The sequence below is a fragment of the Ochlerotatus camptorhynchus genome, unplaced genomic scaffold, assembly GCF_037179485.1.
Source record: "Ochlerotatus camptorhynchus isolate MF236.1 unplaced genomic scaffold, CSIRO-AGI_Acam_v1.1 ptg000131l, whole genome shotgun sequence".
Classification (NCBI taxonomy): domain Eukaryota; kingdom Metazoa; phylum Arthropoda; class Insecta; order Diptera; family Culicidae; genus Ochlerotatus; species Ochlerotatus camptorhynchus.
The window spans coordinates 1,285,073-1,309,925 of record NW_027040621.1 but is presented as its reverse complement, the minus strand read 5'-3'; the positions used below and the strand labels follow the sequence as shown (position 1 = coordinate 1,309,925).

Here is a 24,853-nt window from a genome sequence, read left to right as displayed (position 1 = left end):
TTTTGCGTTTTCGACCATAGTGCACTCTCCAAGCATAGTTTTCCAAATGCGTGGCATGAACGAAAGAGGAACGAAATATTCCATGAAATCGCTTTTCTGGTAAAAATTATTTTGAAATAAATAAAGATCATATGTTGGTTAAAAATCTGTAAAATTAATTCCCAAACAACTTAGAAATAATTAAGTGTTGAGATAACGTGACGTAATTTTAAAGGGGGTGGAAGAAACATTGTGACGATATGTGACACAGGGTGTTAATTTTGGACAAATTTTACGTGTCATAGTTAATAAACACTCCTTTAGCAAAAAAGTCACTGAGGTTTTGTCATACAATTTTCATCCACAGATAGAACTTAGGAAATATTTCGATTAAAATCGCGTAATACCTTTTCATTGAAAAACACTCAAGTTTGCAGCTCTGAGCAACAGCATACTACGGAAAGGGTTGAACCCAATTTACACGCATATTCTTGTTTTCGTTCGAACCGTTCGAACTATACATTTTTGTATGGTTCGCACGATCTGAAAGAAAACAAAAATATGGGTGATAAGGTTGCATGAAATTAATCTTGTTATAAATTGCCTGAATATAAAAAATGTGGATAGGATTAACGCAAAAAATTATCTTTACAGGCTTAGCAGATTTTCAGATTAGCAAATGCTTTACTATTGCACCACTTTCGAGACTAGACACCCGTACAATATTGTATTGCATCACATCCTAATTCAAATCAAAATCTGCTGGAAAAATGTGTACCAAAGAACCACCTCAAATCGTTGCGCAAGCCACAAGTTCGATCTTCATTATGAATGAGCCTAAATTCAAAAAAGAGCATAAACTGACACACATTTCAAATTTCAACCAAGAGTCACTGCGCGGCATACGATTGTTAAAAATTGGATTCGGATACGGAAAATTAGGCAGATTACAACAACAACAACAACAACAACAGCTACAACAGAAAAATGACCACCAGGCAAAACCAAAACAAACAATCACCCGAACTAGCCAAGAAGATTCACGAAAAAAAAAACCACTCTCCCAATCGTACCAGCTGATCTCTTGTCGTGGTGCTGCCCGTTTCCTTTCGCTTTTGACGATGGAGCTGATCGCGTTGCGATCGATGTGATTGCCGTTGTACAGCCGGCGCCGGTAGATCGTGCCCGATGATCTTCGCCATTGATTGGTCTTTAGGCCGAGCGAAAAATGAAGAAGATTCACTTCCTTTCTTCCTCCGTTTCAGCAGAGAAATACTTAAAACAAAAAGGAAAATACTAAGCAATCGATGATGGCACGCGCGTGCGCGAGAGTGACGGCGTGTCGTCGGCGACGGCGGTCGATGGTTGACTGCGGAATGATCAGCGAAGGTGCCCCTTCTGACTGTGGCGACAGACGTCTTCGAAGCTGAGAGGTACTAGGGTAATTTGCAAATTGTTGCACACTTCACATTGTTTACACTGTGCAGCATTTATCCATGGCCATGACGTTTACGGATCATGGTGACATGTTAATCATTTATCAATTATTGAAAAAAATATACTTTTCATTTTCAATGCTAGAAATATTGTTGGCATTGTGCACATCCCAGACAACCAGAAGTCCCATAACAATGTAGACAGTATCGTAAATTGCTACAGTTTAAGTCAACATCGTATATATGAATGACATACATCGCATTATGGTTAAGTTATAGTACATAAGTTAAGTATAGAATGCAAATTCCGACTTTTATACTGTGAATATTTTTTCCATCGCACTGTATCACAAATTAAATCGGATTACATCGTAAGACTTTTCAAATTGAATTTGTTACTACAGATTAAATCGTATATAATGTCAAATCAACTCGTTTCAAAAGCAAATAAAATAAGCATTTTTTATATTCTATACGATTTATTTGTTTGTATACATGTTTGTTAATCACAGAAACAGCTTTGAATATACGTGCATTCTGGTTGTCTGGAATCATTTCAAGGGATTTCTTAATTTTTCAGCTAAGAATTGTCAAGGAAAATGTAGGGGAAACAGCCCTATTGTTGCGGTACGTTAGCAGCGTTAGAAGTCTATTGTTGTGTATGGAGACCTCCATACACAACAATAGGCTTCTAAAGCTGCTAACGTACCGCAACAATAGGGCTGTTTCCCCTAGATGCAATAAATTTAATAGACATGTAACATTTTCAGAAAAAATTATTGATGTTCAATAATTAAATAGCATTTGAACTCTTGGCCCTGGATTATTGTCTATGGAGATAACGCCTAAAGGTATGCAACGTTTCATATAAAACAGCTGCTGCGTATATTTTCCTTCTACTGTTCAATAAATTGAATAAAGTAACTGATATCGTAAGTACAATATACCGAAAAGTTACGTTTAATAATCTAACAGAATCACTGAAAGTTCCTTCTTGCTGAAAAAAAAAGATGCATTTAATTAAATACAAAGTGTGCAATAATAGAATTTCAAAGTAAATTTATGCGTGCACCAATTGGACTCTGAGGCACGGTCAAAAGATTCATACGAATATAAATTACCGATCAGTTCGGGAAACGCTTCATGAATCGCATTTAAAAGTTTCCGGAGAAATTAATAGTTCAAAAACGTTTTTAATCTCATCTAAGCTGTGCAACAATTGGCAAACTACCCTAGTAATTGTCACGGCAAGCAAACCAACAAAAGCACGTTCGTTGAAGGGAATTTTCGTAACATGGGCAAATTTGACTTTCAGGTGATCAATGCGGTAGTTTTGGGAGGCGATCGGAGATCTGTCAACTGGCTGTGTGGCTAAGTAGTTGGTCAAACAAGCCAAACGAGAAGTTTCGTGCTAATCGAGCTTGGAGTAAATATTTTTCCAACGCGCTTTTAGTCTGTTGACAGAAGCTAGAGGGGTAGTGGTTGCCGTGTGGTGATAGATGGTTCAACAATCTCTTGGCGTTGAGTGTGAGAATTTGTGAGCGATGGAAAGCTTCATCTTCATCACCATCAGAGGCAAAGGCGGCATCATCAACGCAGGTGGATCATGATTCGAAATGAGATTGTCGGCTGACGAAGTGTGAGAGAGGTGAACTATTAGTTGTAATTTGTGGCTGTGTTATGCTCTCAATGCGGTTTCAAGATCTGCGATCATGACAAATTCGAGTGGTGATCGAGCGTTATGGTGTTTGGAAAACTTATTTGCAGCAAGGTGGGACGAGCAGGGGGATGACGGAGCGGTCTTGTGCGAGGCACGTGATTAAACATAATTATCTCGGTGCTTTGAGTGATTCGTTTTCACTTGGGCGATTTGAAGAATGTGATCCTCAGTACTTCAGGTCATGCCATGGCGATGTTTTAATTGCACACGGTAGTCTTTTGGTGGAATTTTGTTGTTGGCCTTGTCACTTCCGTGTTTCAGGGTCAGGTGATTGAATCTGGGTTCGCACCAAATGAGCTAAAATTTTGGGAGAATGATCAGGACCTGATTTAGAATCGATTGAGAGGGATGGAGCAAAATCAATGATGCCAAAAATTTTTTGCCAATGATTTTTTTTTTAATTGGCTCTATACTAAATGTACATTACCTCGAAAAAGACGCTATGCATAATTTGGGCTCAATCGGACATGATTTGAGGTGGCGCAACATCGTCAAAGTCTGTGATTTCTATATGGGGGTACACTTTGTGAAAATGGAACATGTAACACAATTATGAAAGATTTTGACCGTTAATAACTCAGCTGCCCCTGGACCGATTTCAATAACTTTATCACCAATCGATCAGATATGTTTCTACGCATCAGTTAATTTTAAGACTTTACTGTTTTTCAAAACGTCACTATTGAAAATTGCATGAATGTGCAACTGTTGCTTTAATAATTAAAATTGCCGGTGAAAAGCAATTTCCCTAAAACAGATTTCCAAGTTGAATTCCATCCGGTCTCACCAAACGGTGTTTATTCAATCACTGCGTAGTGAGTGGTGGTGTTCCCCAGTACACAGCGAAAGGCTGCCTGCAAGCAGCAAGCTGCAGCCAACATGAGCATCCATAGAAAGAGGAAGAAGCCGCACCGCTATTGATCGGAATCAGTAGCTCTTCGTGGGTTGCTGTGAGCCATCTATGTCAAGCGCGTCGTACTAAAGAGTATAAACAGAGAGAACCCCGCTCAAATTCCTATTCATACACGAAACACAAGCTCCTGCTGCTGTTAACATATAAGATTTATTATATAAGACCACGTAGTCCTACGTCACCATTGCGTACAGCCCCATAGGGCTGTCCCTTGTAGTTTTTTCATCTAAAAAATCTTTAACAGTAGTTAGGGTGTCTACTATCAAAACAATCAGCAAATTGTTTCGTTGATGTAAGGAAGCTCTTTTCATTCTAGATTCTAGACCAAAAAATAAATTAGCAAAAAACTAAATTTATAAAAATACACATACACAGATAAAAATGTAAATGTATTATTTTAATTATCCTAGTTTTATTTAATGGTAATAAGTATATTTCTGAATTTAAAATGTTCTGATTTTCAGCGAAATGGTGCTAATTTTAGGGATATCATTTAACAACAAAAGATCTACTCATGTATTCTGTTTTTCCATGTATACCTCATATGTTATGTCAACATCTAATGCTAATGCTCAATAACATTAATAATCAACGGCGTAAACAAGGGAGTGCAAATTGTTGAAGGAACTGATAATTCCAGAGCAAATTGTGATTAGGGTGAAACTAGCTAAATGTAAACAAATTATAAAAAAACGAGCAAGTGCAAACTTTAATTTAATTTTATTTTTAATTGATGGTGTAGCATTTTTTTTTCCAATGCAATTAAATTTTTGATCGTAAAATTGATCCATTTTCATTTGTGTTGAGTGTAAAATCTCTGTTTAGTTCATTTTCTCTAGAAAACTCATCATGTTTATAATTTCGCCCGTAAATGCGGAACGTTAATAATACTAAAGCCATACAGTTAAAGTATGGACGTCTGTCAAAAGTTGTTCCAATAGAACCGTCAAAATGCACCGCTTTGCTCGATTGGAACAGTTTTTTTTTAAATTTTGTAGTGACAGTAGTCTATACTTTTACTGTAGGGCTTTAAATAATACACCCTCATTAAATCGCCCAAATATTTACTCCGGAATTTTCAAACGAAGATAAATCTAACCCAAGGAGTCAATAATTTATTTTATACTAAAGACTTATCACTTTTTATATCTAGACTAACATTTCAAAAGTTCGTAACTCCAAAATGTAAACAAACCATATTTTGCCACATATAGAGAGAACAGTTTACACAGTACTCGATAAACACGAAAAAGTAGAAGTAAATATCACTTCAAATCATCAAAAACGTTTCTTTTTACATGGCGTATTTCCAACTTTCAACTGTAGGATGCATCTGGTTGTTACGCCTTGCACCAGAACTATGAATTATATTGTTTTAATATGCCAAACGTACTGATTATGTAGTATCTAGTCACGCCCGATTCATTTGAAATGCATCCGATTGATATTTCACGTGTAAACAACGAACAAAAAGAAGACCAAAAAAAAATAATTCTCCTGGCGTAATTCCACTCTCACAAAATTTGCGAACAAAGAACCAAGGCGGAACAACAAACAAAAAATCGCAAGTGTACTTCCACGGCGTTTCACCAGTGTTGGCAGTTCAAAGGATGGAAGATCCGGGGGGCAACAACATGTAAGAAATTATCAGGGGGCGTATGATGTTTTATTCTCAATTTCACGACAAAAAAATTTAGTGATGCATGATGATAGATTACACTATTAACTATATGTCAAGCTTATAAAATCATCCAGAAAATGGAAAGTCGTGAAATAGGATTAATTTTTAGGTCATCAAAATTTGGAAGCGATTTTCTCGATATGGTCATTTTGGAGTTACGCCCTTTTAAAATGTTAGTCTAGATATATAATTTCTTTTATTTGGATGGCTCAATCACGTTAGCTTTACGGATCTGATAATTCATTGTTCATTTTTTTTTAAACAAAATCACTTATTGACTCTTCGCTTTATTACTAAGTCTAACATAGCAATAAACGTTGCAAATACTCATTTTAGCTAACACAATGTTTTTCTGAATTATGAAATAATTAGATGCTACATGATCATATTTTGTTTTGGTAAGATACAAGAAGAGCTTGCGAAGAATGTGTTTGACACATTAAACATGTTTATTTAACTTCATGAGAGTCACAATCAACGATTTTTCACTCACTGCAAATCGCTGAGTGTGACTCTTAAAAAGCAAAATTTACAGGTTTTATGTGTCAAACACATACTTTGTAACCTCTTCTTGTAACTTACAAGTAAAACATGTGATCATAGCAGTAGAGAAAATAACTAAAAGTTCTAATTTATCTGAACAGGCATATATCATAAAACAGGATCATAAATTCGCCGAAAAAAGTGTTAAGCATCTTTCTGCTAAAGGCTAAAATTTACCAGCTTGTTGAGAGAAGGAGTTTAACGAGAAAAACTAAAAAGGGGGAAGGCTGAAGCTGGGTGGACACTGATATTCTGCGGCCTTCCAACCTGTCACAGACACCAGTTCAACCAGCAGCAGATGGGCCGAGTCTCTTGCGAGTATCCAATCATTGAACCGAAGAATATGGGATTGTCCGGGCCAATTTACTGATCCAGCTGCCTACACGTCATCATCATCTTCCAAAGGCCTGTAGTACCATCGGCCCTTTTCAGGGCCACCAAGATTTTCTAAAAGAATTAAATTTCTGAACATGTCCCAACTAAAATTCATATCAAAAGGTTCTTTTCAGGGCAATCATAGTCATACTAAAGAGTATGAACAGAGAGAACCCCGCTCTCATTCCTATTCCTACACAAAACACAAGCTCCTGCTGCAGTTAATAACATTTAACATTAACATTTATTATATAAGACCACGTGGTCCTACATCACCATTGCGTACAACCCCGTAGGGCTGTCTCTTGTAGTTTTTGTTTATTTCTTCCATATTCCTGCCGCCAATCACTCGAGGTGGCAGGACAATAGTGTTTTAAAACCCCCAGTAAGTTTGAGTAGTTTCAGCAACCCTGGTCCAAGCACTCATTAAATAGTGGTCCAGGATGAGAATTCAGTGAGATAAAGTACAAGTGCTCTCTTCGATCAACTTATGTTTGCCTTAAAAGCTAGTTCTTTTGACCGTTTGTAAAATTTGGGTGGTCCTTAACACTCCGAATAAGATGCCTCCGAAAAACGTGTAACGGCAAGTTTGGTTCCGCATAGCTTGACAATTTCTTGATGAATTTCAAAAATTTTGGTACCTTTAAAATTCCTTAGGTCTGTAGATGATTTTGATTGCAAAAACATTGAAAATAGAGTCATCTACTTTTTCAAAATATGAAAAGAGTCGTTACACCTTTTTTTTTTTAAAGTGTGTATGGGTTTTGCAAATGGCTCAAGATCTATAATCTACATTAATGGGCACAAATGTTCATAATTAGTTAGAATACCTTCATGGTTCCTATACATGGATCTTGGAGACACCGGAACGGTCCTCCGGCAGATCCGGCACATCCGTAAAAGTGGTCAATCCACGAAACTGAGGCTTGAGCTCCGTGTTTTTTTAAACATTAGGATCAGTGATTTAAGGCAGAATTTGTGGTCGTGACAAAAACATGGACCTGGATGGCCATAGAACCGTCCAGCGGAAGATACGGAAAATCCGTAAAAGTGGTCCAGTGGTTTCTTATATCACAGTGTTTAAAAAAGAATTGCAGAGCTCTAGGATCATTTTCGCAGATTGACAAATTTACGGATGTTCCGGATCTTTTGGAGGACAGTCCCATGGACATCCGGATGCATGTTAATGTCACGAACCTTAATTCAGTTCCAAGAGTTAAAAAAAACTACGGGTTTCTTACAGTTTCATGGATGATCCACTTTTACGGATAATCCGGATCTTCTGGAGGACGGCCCAATGGCCATCCAGGTTTATGCTGATGTCTCGACCCTAAATTCTTTCATATATCACAGTTCGAAGTGTTTTCAACAAAACTACGGAGCTCTAGAGTCAGTATCATGGATGGAATACTTTTATGGATCTTCCGGAGGACGGTCCCATGGTCATTCGGGTCCACGTTTATGTTAAGATCCCAAATTCATTCTAATATCACAGTTCCACGTGTTTTCGAAAAAACCGTGGAACTCTTGGATCAATTTTATGGCTTGCTTGCTTGCAATCAGGCTAAGGCCTTGTTGTCCTCTGCTGTCCGAAGAAGTCGTCTCCACTCTACTCGATCCATGGCCACACTTCGCCAGCTTCGTAGTCTGCAAAGGACCCACAGGTCGTCTTCTACTTAGTCGATCCACCTTGCCCGCTTACGATATGCCCAGCCCACCGTAGTCGCCCAATTTTTGCAATGTGGACGATGGATGGTTCTCCCAGCAGCAGTGCAGCGCGGTAGGCAGTGCTTCACCACCGTATTTAATAGCTCACTTGGTTGTTTATCTACACCAGTTGCTTTGTTGTTATTGAGCCGACCGATTTCCTCCTCAACTTCTTGAAGATCAGGGGCCGGTAGCCTGTCGTCTTCTGCGTGTGCTCCAAGGTCTGTGCCGTGCCACCTTCGTTTTCTGCTGCATCACCGTTGAGGTGCTCGTCATAGTACTGCTTCCATCTCTCAGTTTCATGGAGTGACCATTTGACGGATGTTGTTTATCTTCCGGACGACAGTCCCATGGCTATCTAGGTAAATGTTTATGTCACGACCCCAAATTCATTCTTATATCACAGTTCCTAATGTTTTTTTTTTTTGAAAAAACTGCTCTAGGATCAGTTTCATTGATTGACCTCTTTTAAGGATGTTATGGACTTACCACAGGATGGCCCCATGGCCATTTGGGTTCATGTTTATGTCATGACCCCAAATTATTTCTTAAAACAAAGTTCCACATGCTTTCGGATCAGTTTCATACATTGACCACTTTTACGGATTTTTCGGATCTTCCGGAGGACGGTCCGATGGCTATCTTTGTCCATGTTTATGTCACGATCCCAAACTCATTCTTATATCACAGTTCCTAAACGTGGAGCTCTACAAACAGTTTCATGGATTGACCACTGTTACGGATCTTCCGGATCTTCCGGAGGACGGTCCCATGGACATCCAGGTCCAAGTTTATGTCACAACCCCAATTTTTTTCTATCATCACAGTTCCTAATGTTAAAAAACGCGGAGCTCTAGGATCAGAGGATCGTGGATTTACCACTTTTAAGGATGCTCCGGATCTTCCACTAGACATGGCCCAAATTCATCTTATATCACAGTTCCTAATGTTTAAAATACGCGGAGCTCTAGGATCAGTTTCATGGATTGTCTAATTTTACGAATGATCCGGATCTTCCGGAGGACGGTCCTATGGCCATCCAGCTCCATGTTTATGTCACGACCCCAAATACTTTTTTATATCACAGTTCCTAATGTTTTCAGAAAAACCGCGGAGCTCTAGGATCAGGTTCATGGATTGACTACTTTTACGGATGTTCCGGATTTGTCGAGGACCGTTCTGTTGTCTCCAGGATTCATATATAGGAACCATGACTGTATTCTGGCTAATTGTGAACATTTGTGCCCATTAATCTAAATAACAGATCTTGCGCCACTTACAAAAAAACGTGTAACAACTCTTTTCGCTTTTTAAAAAACAGACGACTCTATTTTCAAAATTATTACAATCAAAATCATCTACAGACCCTAGAAATTCTACAGGTACCACAATTTTTGAAATTCATTTAGAAATGGCTAAGTTATGCCGAAGCAAACTTGCCGTTACAAGTTTTTCGGAGACTTCGTAGTCGGCGTAAAGTTTTTTACCCACCGTATTTGGAGTGTTAATTGAAATTCAACTAGGGGAAACGCTCCTATAAAGGGTGATACGGTCAAAATTTGGTCAATATCAATTTGACGTATTTCTTTCAATTTTGCATTTAAAAAACCTGAACACCCCTCATTTTGAAGGTGTGTGTGTGTAGAATGTTGCTCCTATTTTGATTTTGAAATTCACTCTTCAGTTGTCAAAATGCCGTCCAAGCAAGAAGAGCAGCGTATCAAAATTTTGCTCGCGCATCGCGAAAATCCGAGCTACTCGCACGCAAAGTTGGCAAAATCGCTAAAAGTTGCCAAATCAACCGTTACAAATGTAATTAAAGTGTTTGGGGAACGTTTGTCGACAGCCAGGAAGTCTGGATCGGGGGGAAATCGAAAACCGGAAGCCGCTGAGACGACAAAGAGAGTTGCCGGTAGTTTCAAGCGAAACCCTAACCTCTCTCTCCGAGATGCCGCAAATAAGCTGGGTGTATCGTCTACAACCGTGCATCGAGCCAAAAAACGAGCCGGACTATCGACTTACAAGAAGGTAGTGACTCCAAATCGCGATGATAAACAAAATACGACGGCCAAAGCGCGATCCCGGAGGCTGTACACGACGATGCTGACGAAGTTTGACTGCGTGGTAATGGACGACGAAACCTACGTCAAAGCCGACTACAAGCAGCTTCCGGGACAGGAGTTTTATACGGCAAAAGGAAGGGGAAAGGTAGCAGATGTTTTCAAGCACATGAAACTGTCAAAGTTCGCAAAGAAATATCTGGTTTGGCAAGCCATCTGTACCTGCGGCTTGAAAAGCAGCATTTTCATAGCTTCCGGGACTGTCAACCAAGAAATTTACGTGAAAGAGTGTTAGAATAAACGTCTGCTGCCTTTCCTGAAGAAACACGGTTGTTCCGTACTGTTTTGGCCGGATTTGGCATCTTGCCATTACGGTAAAAAGGCCATGGAGTGGTACGCCGCCAACAACGTGCAGGTGGTTCCCAAGGACTTACTTGTAACTTGCAAGAAGAGGTTACAAAGTATGCGTTTGAAACATAAAACCTGTAAATTTTGCTTTCTATGAGTTACAATCATCGATTTGCTGATCGCTGAGTGAGTGAGTGAAAAATCGCTGATTATGACTCTCATGAAGTGAAATAAACAGGTTTAATATGTCAACCACATTCTTTGCAACCTCTTCTTGTATCCTACCAATTCAAAATATGATCATGGCATCCAATTATTTCATAATTAAACAAATCATTGTTTTAGCTGAAATGAGTATTTACAACCTTGGTTAAAAGATATCGATTTGCTCTATTCGACAAAAATGTACGGTAAGGCGAGTCAAGATTAGTCACGGGGCAAGAAGGGTCAGCTAGCACATTTATTAATTTATTTGTTTGTCGATATCCACAGGTTCAATGCAACTCCAATGATATTTTGCTTTTTCCAAATCAGCACTGGGGCTACATTGAGTCTGTTGATGTTGACAAAAATATAAATAAATCAAGCAGGGGTAAGAGGGGCATACTGAACAGGTGGGGCATAGTAAGCCTTTCGTGCACCAGCTTGGATTTCCGGCCGTTCGGAGCACATTGCTTGGTGGTAGGATCAATATCATAATGATATTGAACCTTCTACCAGTTGATTTGTTTCATGCAGCTGGAGATCCAGAGCCAAAGTGCGGGATGCTCACTATGCCCCTCCTTTCCCTACACAGCAAAAAAATAATTTTGATATCACATCAAGGTGAATGCACTTCAACCATGTCAAAAATATGGTGTAATATTACTTGCCAAAAAGGACAGGATTATCATTAATACATTGCATGAACTGAAATTACGTTGCTTTTATTGCATTTGTTTATTTTTGTGGCCATAAATTGTACATGAGATTTTCGACATAAGTGAAGTGCATCCTCTTGGATGTAATATTAAAAAATTTATTTTTTGCTTATTAGTTGACCCATCTTGCCCTACTTTACCCTACATATTAATAATCTCTACAAGATGACTTCCTCGGTAAATTTAGGATAAAAAAGTTAGAGCTCAAAAACATGATATTTCAGGATCACCCTATGTCCATTCTGAAAAATTGCTCTAAATTGAGAACATTAGGAGATATAAAAGATGTTTCCTTTCTTCAACAAAGTAGTTTGAAATTATCTCAGCTACATTTTTACCCAAAACTGTGTGTCTCTATATTCAAAACTAAGAGTTTTAGTTTTTAAATATTAATTAATATGAGGACCACCATAACTTTAAAACCGCCAAAAAGAAGAAAATTTCTAAACAAAATAAATTGTAAAAATTAAAGCGATGTTATGTTCGGTATGGTATATTATCCATTACAAAGAAACATCCTCAGTAGTATTTTTATATGACAGTTGTTTACCTAGTAGCACCCTATTGAACGGTATGTTACCAACATCATAAACAAAATTACGATCAAAGTCACCATTGCCAAACGAAACTCACCTTCTTCTTGGTCAGATCACAGCAATCGCCATTGATTAGCGTCATCTCGCGACTGTAGCGGGTCATCAGTTTCGCCTTCGGTTCCGACACTTGGAAGTAGGTGGAACTGGTGGTCAGTATGTCCAGCGGGCTAAAACAAAAACAAACAAAAAAAAAACCGACACCGGTGAATATTTTGTCAACCAAAACGGCAAACAGGTACTTCTGAGTCTTACCTTTTCTGCGGACTGACTTCCGGCGTCGCCGTCGAGGCATCCTTCTTCATCGGTCGGGGTGCTATTTGAATGTTGAACAGGTCAGAAACATAATCGGAGGTCGATTTGAACGTTTTGGGAGCTGATGGAGGGGGGAGGTGCATAGGTTGCAAGCATGTAGCAATAGAAAAAAATAACGTAAATGAAACAAAAAAAAATGGATGAGTAAAAAGTTGGATTTTAGCAATACATATAGGAAAAAACTAATTGCAGCTGTTGAGCCACGTGTGATGATCGTTTTGAAAGGGAAGTGTGCGACGACGCAGAGACCTAAAAATTTACGTAAATTTGACCTAATTAATAATTGCGCTGCACATGGTGCGGCGTCTGCGCGGGAAACCCGCTTTGATGCACATTTTTATGCTTTAGCTGCGGAACCTTTTTTTTTTGCTTCTTTCATTTCGATAGAGACTAGTAATTATCTCGTATTTGGTTGATGGAGTATGAAGGCTGTTGGTTGGTTGGTTGTTGTTGTTGTTGTTGTTCGTTCGTGTGTATGGATGTAACTTTCACGTAGGGAACCGTCCGTGCGCTCGCAGTGTTGACGTGAAAATTGGTTAAGGTCGCGCACCGACTGATTCTGCATCTTCGATTTGGATGCGAGCGATCGGATGAGATGGGAAGTCGGTAATTAAAATTGAGTGAAAATTAATTCGTTTTATTAAAAGTAGAGCAAAATTGAATTAAACGGGCTTTGATTGGGGAATACACGTCGATCGGTGTTCAGCGGCGCGGCTGTTGTCATATTTGGAAGTGGACGGTGCGAAGACGTGCATCCGTCCGGTTGCTGGCTTGCGTTTTGGCGATTCGAGTTTTGATTGATTGAATATGATTGCGCTTGTATAGTATTTGGCTGAATGGGAAGAGCAAGTTCGATCAGTGAAAGGTAGGCTTATTTTCTTCATCGAATGAGGAGAAATTTTGTGTAAAAACTTGTAGCTTGCAAGTTTACTACATGTTTTGAAATTTTCAAGTACAACCTGGAGCAGAATTTTAGATATAAAATTACACGTTGATGATCTGTAATTCTATGATTTAATTTAAATTTATTAACTCAATCAATTTTGATTCACTATAACTAAAAACACAGATCCATGTTAAATTCAATACAAATGGATGGAATATTAAATAATTTCACGGAAAATTAAAGTTTTATTGCTGTATGTTTCAATTAAGGAGGCCGGAAAATACATCAATGTGTTACATGTATATTTACAAAGTCTTAATAATCTAAAGAAAAACATTTCAAAGCTTTGGAAGCTCACAACCATAAACACACCCCCGAGTGTAAGGTAACTTGTAGCAAAACTTTTGCGATTGCTCGCCACCTACATTTTGAAGTTAGAACTAAGAAAATGATGATGACTAAAATAGTTCCTTCAGGTACGGCCGGTTTTTAGCAAAATAAAACGTTAATATGAAGAAATTGTTGATTGCGTCTGGTAAGAAAACATGATTTCTATTCTATTGTCATATTGCGGAAAAATTCTATGGGTTTTAAACGGGGAAAATTTCAAAAATATTATTACTCCATACGGTCATGAATAATTTTCCGGAAAACGATGAAAACTGATGATTTTTTAAACCAAATGAATGTTTTCAGTAAAACATTAATCTTAGTTAAGGAAGTTAAGAAGTGGTTGCAAAATGCAACAATAGGAGAAAAACATTCATAATCACCTCCGGTCTATTTGCATTTTGTTTTTCAATGTTTCTTGATTTCGTTCCAAATGATTGCTTTATGTTGCAATCACCTTTTAAGTGTAAATTGATGAATCTTTCATTTGTTTACATTTGCTTTCGATTGTAGCATCACTGCTGCAAAATATCAATATCAATACCTACAACATACTGAATTTAACTAGCCACCTGATGTCATTATAAGATCACACAGTTAGAATATCAATGTCATTCGCCTCAATATCAGTGCTGAAATAACATTGACATCGTAGAGGGACCACTGATATTCCATATTCTGTCGCATTTTTTTTTCTTCTAATGTACGCTAACTAATCGAGAACTGATCTTTAGAAAACTCATCAGTTATATTAAAACAATGCAGCGGTTATACAAAGTTGATTTATTGAGATAAAAGTAAGATTTTCAACTTTTCCGTAGTGATATTCAAATGGATAGTAATGTCAAAGCCGTTCCATTTGAAATCATGCTTACTACGAATATCATTGTCGGAAGTGAAAGACCAATATCTTACGTCATTGGACATTGTTGACAGCACACAGCACTGTGTAGCATTGATAACATCATGAAATAAAATGAGCATTTCAGTTGAAAATTAACCTGTAAAGTCGACGTAGTTTGCCAGTTTGGAAAGAGCTTTCTTACATGTTTCAATAGTCGTTCCAAATTAAATTAAAAAAAATGCATTCTAATGTTGAATTTCGTGTACTTAATTTCTTCGTACCTCGTCACATTCATCATAATTTCTCAGTAGTGACATCTGGCTGCAGTTTTTGCGGCAATTTATCAATTGGCTACTGTGCTCTTCAAACTCGGTGTGAAAACACAAGTTATGCGCTCTTCATTTTTTGCAGTATACACTGTAAAAAATCGCTGCTTTTAAGTTTGTTGATATTTCAGATAAAAAAACGAAGTTTGCTGGAAATTTCAGCAAAAAAAACAAAAAAATGCCGAGATAATGTGTGGCTTTTTTTTTGCCGATTTACAGTGAGTGTCATAATCTCTTCGTTTATTGCTCGCTGCTTGCTTGCAGTAGTGTGTATGAATATGTTGTTGGGCATCGGGTTCCGTAACATGCCTTTCATGTGTAAGCAGTTCTAAATTGATATACATTACGACACTTGTTTGTACAATACGTAATAAGATGTTTTATGTTATGATGAGTGCATAGGTGGCACTAGTTGTATCACTGTGAATTGTTTTGATCGTCCTGATTATTGTATGTGTTGTGTTTGTATGCATCAGAAAAGGACGATAAATTATTCGGTTTTCAGCTATTGCCATGGTGGTATCGTATTGCAACCACTTCAATATTATTTAAATTAGGTTATGTCACAACGTAAGGGTCATACCCGTGCTAGATTAACCCCTTTTATGGAGTAATCTGACCATTTTGACGATCTGACCAGCAACGATCAGTACCTATTGAGCAGTTCCACGCCAAGTGACGAATCGATCTGACGCAACCTTATCCAATTTGCATAATTGTTTGTTATGATCAATCATTCATATTTGGTATGAAATACAACCATTTTGAATCTAGCAAAAAAAAAAAAAAACAAAAAAAAAGAATCGAACTGGCGTTGGGTATGGTGCCAGTTTTTGGCCCAAGTGGTCTTTTAATTGGCCCAATCTTAAATTTCACATTTTTTAGCTTTCAAAATTTATTTCGATACAAAACTAGAACATATATCAAGAGCCACATGTGAAAAGGGCATACAAGCTTTTTGTAAACAAACCTTTGTAGGCCCTTTTTTCGCCAACCGAGGGTCACCCACACAAACTAACAACATCATTGGCAAGGGTAAAGTTTTCCCTACCCGGTGATGATGATGGTTTGCGTTGGTGTCATATAGGTGGCGAGAAAAGGTCATAAGAAGGTTTGTTTACAAAAAGCTTGTATGCCCTTTTCACATGTTGTTCTTGATATAGCATACAATTTTAACTGTCCACAATAGATCAGACACGCACGACCTCATAACATATGCACACGTGTTCATAGTTCAACTAAACGCGAAAATGATGATCAGAAAATTCGTTGAAACAATCGTCTATGGTTATTAGGGTGGGTAAACTTTACAACTCCACTACTTTTTCGATCTGTATTGGTATCCCCAACCTACTGTGCCAAATTTGAACACATTTGGTTAAAATCTGCATTAAAGTTTGTATGGGAAAATGTATAGGAAACTGAGCGAAACTATTAATTTACTTCATTTCATTCATTCGAAATTTGATCAATATTTAACCAATTTTGAGGTTTAGATTGGGAAATCTATGCCGAACAATGTTTTCGAAGATTGCAAATCGATTAGACTTCGATACAAACAATTTTTTTTACTTTACACCAAGTTCACCAGGCATACCTAAGGGGCTGTCCATAAACTACGTAGACAGTTTATGGGGGGGAGGGAGTTGACAATTATCCACGGTCCATATAAATTTTAATTTCAAGAATCCCAAAAAAACTGTCTACGTAGTTTATGAACAGACCCTTTGTAAAAAATTATATCTTCATACAAAGAACCCGAATCGGCAAAGTTTTGAAAATCTAAGTCAGTGGTTTGGTCAAAATTGAGCAATTTCTGAATTTTTGACAAGTAAATGAATAGTTTCGCACCGTTTCCCATACATTTTTCATTCAATGTTGGGAAAATATCAAAATATCCAATCTCACCAACGCCCAAGGTCACGCTTGATTTTCGTAGAGAAAAATCAGCAAGTAAACAACTGTGGTTGATTTTGCAAGCTGTGATATCGCAGCTGGGAATATCAAGCTAATAAAACTCACCAGCTGCAAATCTCAACAAACTGTGGTGAGATTGAATTTCATGATTTTTGCTTTACACCCAAACGCAACCGAAGCTTCCATAACGGCTGGCAGCAGTCACTTTGTGTCTGCCACACAGCAAAAAAAAATAATTTTAATATCACATCAAAGTGGATGCACTTCAATCGTGTCGAAAATATGGTGTAATATTACTTGCCAAAAAGGGCAAAATTATCATTAATACAGTGCATGTGCTGACATTACGTTGCTTTTGCTGCATTTGTTTATTTGTGTGGCCATAAAAATTACATGAGATTTTCGACATGATTGAAGTGCATCCTCTTGGATGTAATATTAAAATTTATTTTTTGCTGTGCATCGATGAAGAGTAAAAAGAGATAGCAAACTATACTTTCTCTCTTTCTAAGAACGGAATCATTATTGTGTCGAGTCACCTCTCAGCTTGATTTTTGCACGTTATGAATAGTCTCGCAATATCAAAGGAGCTTGTAAAATCAATATCAAGCATGATATTTTGTTCCAATATCACGCGTGATATTGAGAGTGTATGAGAGCGGAAAAATATCAATTGATTGCTGATTTTCCGAACACTGCCAACATTGAAGTTCTCGCGCAAGTCTAGAACGTAACAAAATTCGTTCAAATTTAGCACAGTTGTTGGGGACCTCAATAAAAACCGAAAAAGCAGTGGGAGCAGGGGATTGTGTTCCGTTATACAAACTTGACTCATCCTAATGGTCATGTACGTTGGTTTTTCGGTGGTAAAATACCGTCGAAAAGCAGCAATTGAATGTTTTGCACTCTGACAGGCTTCGCCATAATCATAAAATTACGCGAAATTTTGACCGTTACGTGTTCACGTTATTATTCCATTGAAGTAGTATCACGAAATCGTGTAAGGCTTTAAACGCTTGTAACTTGGCCAATGGCCATTTATGGATGGATTTACATTCGCAAGTTTAATTTCTTGTTTTGCAAGGGTTCTGAAGATCATGAGTTAGACTTATAGTATACTTTAAGACCTCGATAAAACTTGCAATGTTGCTTGGGTTGGAAATGTACCATTTGAATCGGATTTGATATAAGAATTGATACGTATCAAAATTAAAACTGGTTATCAATAGTAAACTAATAAAAATTGATCACACTTGCTTATTACTATTACTATCGAGTGTAGGCAGACTAGCCGAATGAATTTTTGGCAAGCAAATGAATAGTTTCGTTTCATTTCTCGAACATTTTCCCAAACCAAATTTAAAATTCTATTGCAAATCCAGATCATAACCAAATTCGCTCAAATTTTACACAATTGTTGGGGGCATCAATGCACATCGAAATAGCAGTCGGGAGCAAGGGGTTGTGATCCACCATATAAACTTGACCCACCCTAATGGGGATGGTGTGGAGATTGGCAGGTGAATTTTAGGGAGAATTTCAAGATAAATATAAACATAATTTAAGGCGTGATCTGAGGATAATTTCAAAGAAATACTACGAGAGAATCAAAAGAGAACTTTAAGGAAGTTCCGAGAAAAATTCAGAAGGATATTCTGGTATGAATTTACGTACGAAGAAACTCAAAGAAAATTTTGAAATTAATTTTAAATGAATTTTAAGGCCATACTCATTACGTCTGGATTGGATTAGGGAAGACGATTTGAACTACTAATGAGTAATTAAATCATAAAGAACAGTACTAATACGGTCTTTCAAAATAACACTTTGTCTGGAAACCTGGCGGCTCGCCCTTTAAATGATAGCCCGATCAGATTTTTGAAAAAAGTCGATTTTTCATAGTCAGAGCTGAACAAATATTTCTAAAGTATCGAAATTTAGTGCAACGCAACCCTTTTATATTTTTTACACATATAGCTTTGGGTACCTACTATAACAGAAACAAAATTCAATGCCTACTTAAGGGGAAGCAGACCGCTCCGAAAAAAAAATTACGTTTTGATTTTTCTAAAAATATTGAAAAAAAGTATCAAAAATCTAAAAAAATCACATTTTTTCTAATTTTTTAAAGAAAATTCACGTGCAAAAACATGTTTTAGAAGTCATTATGGCATAAAGTTGGACTCAAAAAACCACAAAACATCAACTTTTCGGTTTTTCTGAGAGTCCAATTTTTTTTCATGATGATGATGATGATGATGATGATGATGGTCCCACCTCTTACCCCTACAAAGGTTTGAGCTGGACAAGTTATCTTTAAGATAATTAAATATAAACATTTTAACCAGGTTTGCAAACAAAATCGAGCTGGTTACAATTACAGATATAAATGTCCTGTTAAATATGCTATAGGCATCAACCAAAAACATTCAAAGGTGTAACTAGTTATCAAAAGTCCAAGTATAGTCCTCGACAATACTTCCATTTACACGTGACCTGGGATTTACACGTTTAAGCTTCCGCAGTGCCAGGACTATATCCAAGGAAACGACTTCCAGCCAATCCTTTACTAATTTAAGGCTTTTGCCACAATTTCCACGTATTAGTCATTTATACCTGTATTCCGCGCGCGAGGCTCAAACCATCGTAGACTACTCAAAGCTATTTTTACTATTACTACTACAAAATCAAAAAACTAAAAATCCATCATCACCATCGAGGCAAACAATGTAGTTTTTTTGTATATGCTACACCAATTACTAAAATGTCTTTATGACAGTCTCCATACAAAAATAATCCGTTAGAGATAACTTTGTCAAGATACATGATTTATCCATTCATAAAAATTTAACTGCTCAATAAACAGCTTTTACATGTGAAATGCAGCGTCTCTTGAATTCTGTAAGTGTAGTTGCACGCTTGATGTGTCTAGGCATCGAATTGAAAACATTTATACCTTTGAAAAATAATGAATTTTGTGAAGCATTATTCAAAAGATGTGGTGTTCTTACTTCATCTGCGTTTCTAGTGTTATATCTATGAAAATCACTTCCTCTTTCAATCCGATCACACAAATATCGAGGCAGCAAACCGTTAACTACTTTAAAAATGAACAGCATAGTCAAAAACACAATTCTTTGCTTCACTGACAGCCATTGCAAAGCATCCAGCATAAAAGTTGAGGAAGTGAATCTATTACATCTTAAAATCAAACGCATTACTTTATTCTGCAAACGCTGTAATCTCGATATTTGTGTTTCATTGGCCAAAAATAAAATGGAAGGGCAAAAGTCTAGATGAGGGGAGATGATTGATTTGTATAACTGTATTTTACTACCAATAGTTAAATCGTTTTTCAAGCGACATAGGATTCCATACTTCTTGGCAATTTTCTTGATGACATTGTCAATATGAGAATTGAACTTGAGTTTGTCATCAATAATCACGCCAAGATATTTAATTTCCTGAACGCGATCAAGTGTCTCATCATCAATAACAACAGAGACATCATCATCTACACGATTCCGCGAAATTACCATGAATTTAGTTTTACTTATATTCAATTTCAATTGTTTATACTTCAACCATCTACTTAGAGAACGCAAATCTTCATTCAAGCGTGAAACGGCTTCTTCTAAATCTTTAGCTGCAATGAATAACACAGTATCGTCAGCAAAAAGATTAATATCACAAAACCGTAAAACTCGTCGCATGTCATTAATATACATAATAAATAAAAGGGGCCCTAATACACTTCCCTGAGGCACTCCAAGGTCATTGTCAACGGGACAAGATACAAAATCATTAAAAACAGTCCTTTGTGTTCTGTCAGATAAATAGCTTTCAAACCATTTGTATGCAGAACCCGAAATTCCAAATCTCCAAATCCAAATGATGGGATGGAAAAAAAATTTTTGCATGTAATTTTTGACAAAAATCGAAGGAAGAAATTTTTTGATTTTCTTGGATTTTTGATAATTTTTCCCAATATTTTTAGAAAAATATAAACGTACCGAAATTTTTTTTTATTTTTGGGCCGGTGAGCTTTCCCTTAATGTAAAAAAATTGTATGACATTTTTTTCAATTGTCAGGAACTGCGATTTTTTAGGTGCTTAATGAAATCTTTGATACAATGGAGCATCTAGTAGGCCGTGACAAGTTTTTCTCTTATAGTAGGGAGGGAGTAAATGGAGGGAGACTCATGCATGATTTTTCGCGTATACACAATAAGAACTTTAAAATTCTTGCTCACAACTAAAATGAGCTACTTTTAAGAGTTTATTTTAGAAGCTTCTTCTGGATGCTCCTTTTGCAAGCTTCTTCTGAGGAGATTTATCAACAAGCATCTTCTTGAAACTTCTTTTAGAACTTTGACTATATGTTTAGTATTACTTCTGCGTGAAGTCTACGATTAACATAGTTGAAGATGCTAATTTCGAAAAACTGACTGAAGTGGTAATTTTTATACGATAGATGAGGAGGAGATTAAAGCATAGAATTGATAGTTCCGTTTAGATTACGGCAGTGTGAAAATTGCATATAGAGAGTAGATAGCGAGCTAGGACAACTTTTAAGGAAGGTACAAATCGGTTTTATCATCTCTCTTTACCAAACTCCCCCTTTGGAGAGAGATGGTGAGGTGTCCCCCGTAGGTTTGGAAATCGATCCCTCAAGATCGTCAAGTCGACGATGACAGGAGTACATACCGTGGTAGCTGCAATTTCCAAACCTACGACTGGATGCCTTCCTTCGAATAACAACTGGAGTGCGGTAAAAATCGATAGAACTGTTTCAAACACATCGTTGAGCGGTCGGCGATCATCTCTTTTTGCCAGTGGTGGCGGGGAGGACATACCCCTCACCATCCCTCTCCAAAGGGGGAGTTTGGTAAAGAGAGATGATAAAACCGATTTGTACCTTCCTTAAAAGTTGTCCTAGCTCGCTATCTACTCTCTATATGCAATTTTCACACTACCGTGATCTAAACGGAACTATCAATTCTATACTTTCATCTCCTCCTCATCTATCGTATAAAAATTACCACTTCAGTCAGTTATTCGAAATTAGCATCTTCAACTAAGTAAATTCTTTTAGAAGCTTTTTGTAGAAACTGTTTTTAAGTAGCTTCTTCTTTCTTTTAAGTTCAAATATGATAATGACTGTTTATAAATTATTCGGATTCAGTAATTTCAGTAAATTCAGAATTCATTGTAATTATTGTAGTCCTACACCGCTGGTATGTCCTTAGACATAATCCCCTTAATTTTGTATCATATCGATCCCTTAGCAACCGTACGGGATCCTTTGTATATTTGCCATACAAATTGGCAGTGATGAGTGTACCCCATCAGGCATAAATACGTAAGGCATAATGGACGTTAGGCATAAAATACATTGCTGCTGTGCAACTCTAGAAACCTGTTGCGAGCATGGTAAACAATGCTTAAATTAGGCTAAGCGTTGAAGTGACGTAGCTACATATGTACTTAGATCCAGATGTTTTTTTTTAGTTATGTAGGTTCCGATTCTACACGTTGTAGTTTCATTTTCATACCTGTGATCTTGAAATTTTTCCCTAGGGGTTGAGTAATTAAGGGGGTTAGGTTTTGATAAGTTCTTTAGTGGGAATGACACTGATGAAGACTGCACATTGTAGTTGAAATACGATGGGTACCAAAATGTATTAAGTGGAATTAAATGAAAGATAACATTTGTTGCTGTTTTATTTCAAGCATTGCGCTAACAACCCAATTTCATTACTTCATTAGATCCAAAATTAGTAGCGATAGCGGTTAAGTTATCTGGCAGTGAAAACTCAGCATGGTTTTGAACTATATCTTGAAATCAATCGCATCTATAAATAAAAAAAAATCACACATTTGTTGTAATATACTCTCACACACATATTGCAATTGTCAAAGAAGAAAAGGTTTTCCTCAAAGAACAACTCATGAAATAAAGAATTGTGAATTCTATGCTTTTTCATTCAATAACAAAAAAACAGCTTACGGTTGAATAAGAGATGAAGAATAGTGAATTCTGTGGTTTTTCATTCGATAACAGGATTTCCTCCCATACTTTTCGATACAACGATTCTGTTTTAGTTGTCATCAGAATGAAAACTAACGGAACCGTCTGCTGATGTGAGGGAGCAATACTTCCATGAACAGTGACGAGTTGTTGAAACAAACAAGGAACTGTGGCAAACGTATCATCTGCAATCCAATACTTTGCCTGTCCAAGACGTCGCAAGTTTTCATTAGCCCCAAAAATTAAGGCTCTTTCATTATTGCCACCGGTGTCAGCAATCAATAGACGGTCCCCATTATCATCCTTCTGGAATTCATCGGGTAGATTATGCCTAACGTCCATTATGCCTAACGTCCTTTATGCCTATCGTACATTATGCCTAAGGTCCGTATGCCTAACGACCGTATGCCTAACGTCGTGTACCCGGCAGTGATTGCTTCAGATAGGTAATTTGTTAACTTTCATTTGTCATCTAATAAAAAATCAAAAACCTTCGGTAGCTTGCTATTTATATAAACATATATTCTTCATAGTAGCCAAATGTCAACTCTTAAGCACCCACACGACCATACTTGGCATACACAGTTTTGGTCACGAACTGCTCATTTGCTAATAACTTTGCATACAGTTGACGAAACATAGTTATTTTTGAAGCAGTAGATATAATAGAGTTTAAGCTTGTTATAGATACGTAAAACAAAGTAGATTTCAATTCTAGTAATAAACTGTATTTGTGTTTGTTGTAAAAATTAAGTGAGAAATGCTCGCTGCACATCTCGGACTTTAAGCGTAAAAAATCATTGGTGTTGATGCAAATGTTAAGATTTACCTACTCTTGCATATCTATAGTAAACTATGATCCTAATCTATCAATTACTATAAAGAAAATCAAATTTCAATGACAATTAGTGTGTACTATACAACTGTGCATGCCAAGCATGACTTGACAGAAGTTTCGTCAATATTTCTATCAATACTTTCATCTCAATATTTTCAACAATATTCTCAATGGGTACATCAACAAAGGGATGCTCCTCACTAAAATATGGTTGTATTTGAGTCAAATCACAACCAACTTGACAACAATTGAAGACACAGGCCCCTACATGGATTAGTATAGGTTGCACAGTACTCACAGTCCGCTAGTGTTGGTGAGTAATTTGCCGTTAATGTTCATGAAAAGTTCACTATTTTGCAGTAAACGATGCCAAAACAAATAACTTTACATGCGGATTTAAATAGATTTGGACCTGCTTCATACGACCGGAAGGCGTATGCTAGTCACAAATGCCGTGCCACATTGATTTTCTACGCAAGTGATCAATCTTTGATGTGAATTTCGAGAATAAACACTAGATGGCTTGATTATAGTAAAATTTGCCATATACAACAGTCTTAATTCATTTTTAGTAAACAAACAAACACTTCTTCTTCCTTTTGCACCTGTACTAATCCATCTTGAACAGACCCCATCTGCTGCTGTAGTCAAACAGAAGGAGAAAATGAGTGGAAAAATTAAAACATGAATACTTTTTGATTTTGCGATTTTTCATCAATATTTTCGTCGCCAATATTTATATCATTATGGTTGTCAATTCTATTACCCGTGTGGCGCTTGAATTACAAATGCTTATTCACTTGTAGGACCAATGTTGTTAATTGCATCTGAAACTAGACTGCCCCAGAAATGCAAAAAGTGTGAAAAAATTGCAAGTTTCCGTTTTAATCGTTTTGGTGTCTTCGGAGCGCTTATTGCTTGCATCATAAGGAATAAGTGCACGGAAGACTCCGAAGAAACTCGCACTTTGATCACACTTTTCAACAAGTGAAAACGGTGCTTATTTGTCCAGTTCGGTGTGAAATGGGCAA

General features: G+C 37.1%; 1 protein-coding gene across 3 annotated transcripts in view; it reads right to left on the bottom strand.

Annotated features, from left to right (window-relative positions):
• Nucleotides 1–24,853, bottom strand: part of Shrm (Shroom) — a 574,742-nt gene that overhangs the window by 12,322 nt on the left and 537,567 nt on the right. For 2 of the 3 annotated variants that reach the window (XM_065220702.1, XM_065220704.1), the window contains 2 exons: nt 12,531–12,651; nt 12,316–12,445 (listed from right to left, as the gene is read on the bottom strand). In XM_065220702.1, the coding sequence (XP_065076774.1) occupies nt 12,316–12,445; nt 12,531–12,651 (251 nt within the window). The remainder of the gene's footprint in view (nt 1–12,315; nt 12,446–12,530; nt 12,652–24,853) is intronic. The other variant, XM_065220703.1, reaches the window with a different exon arrangement.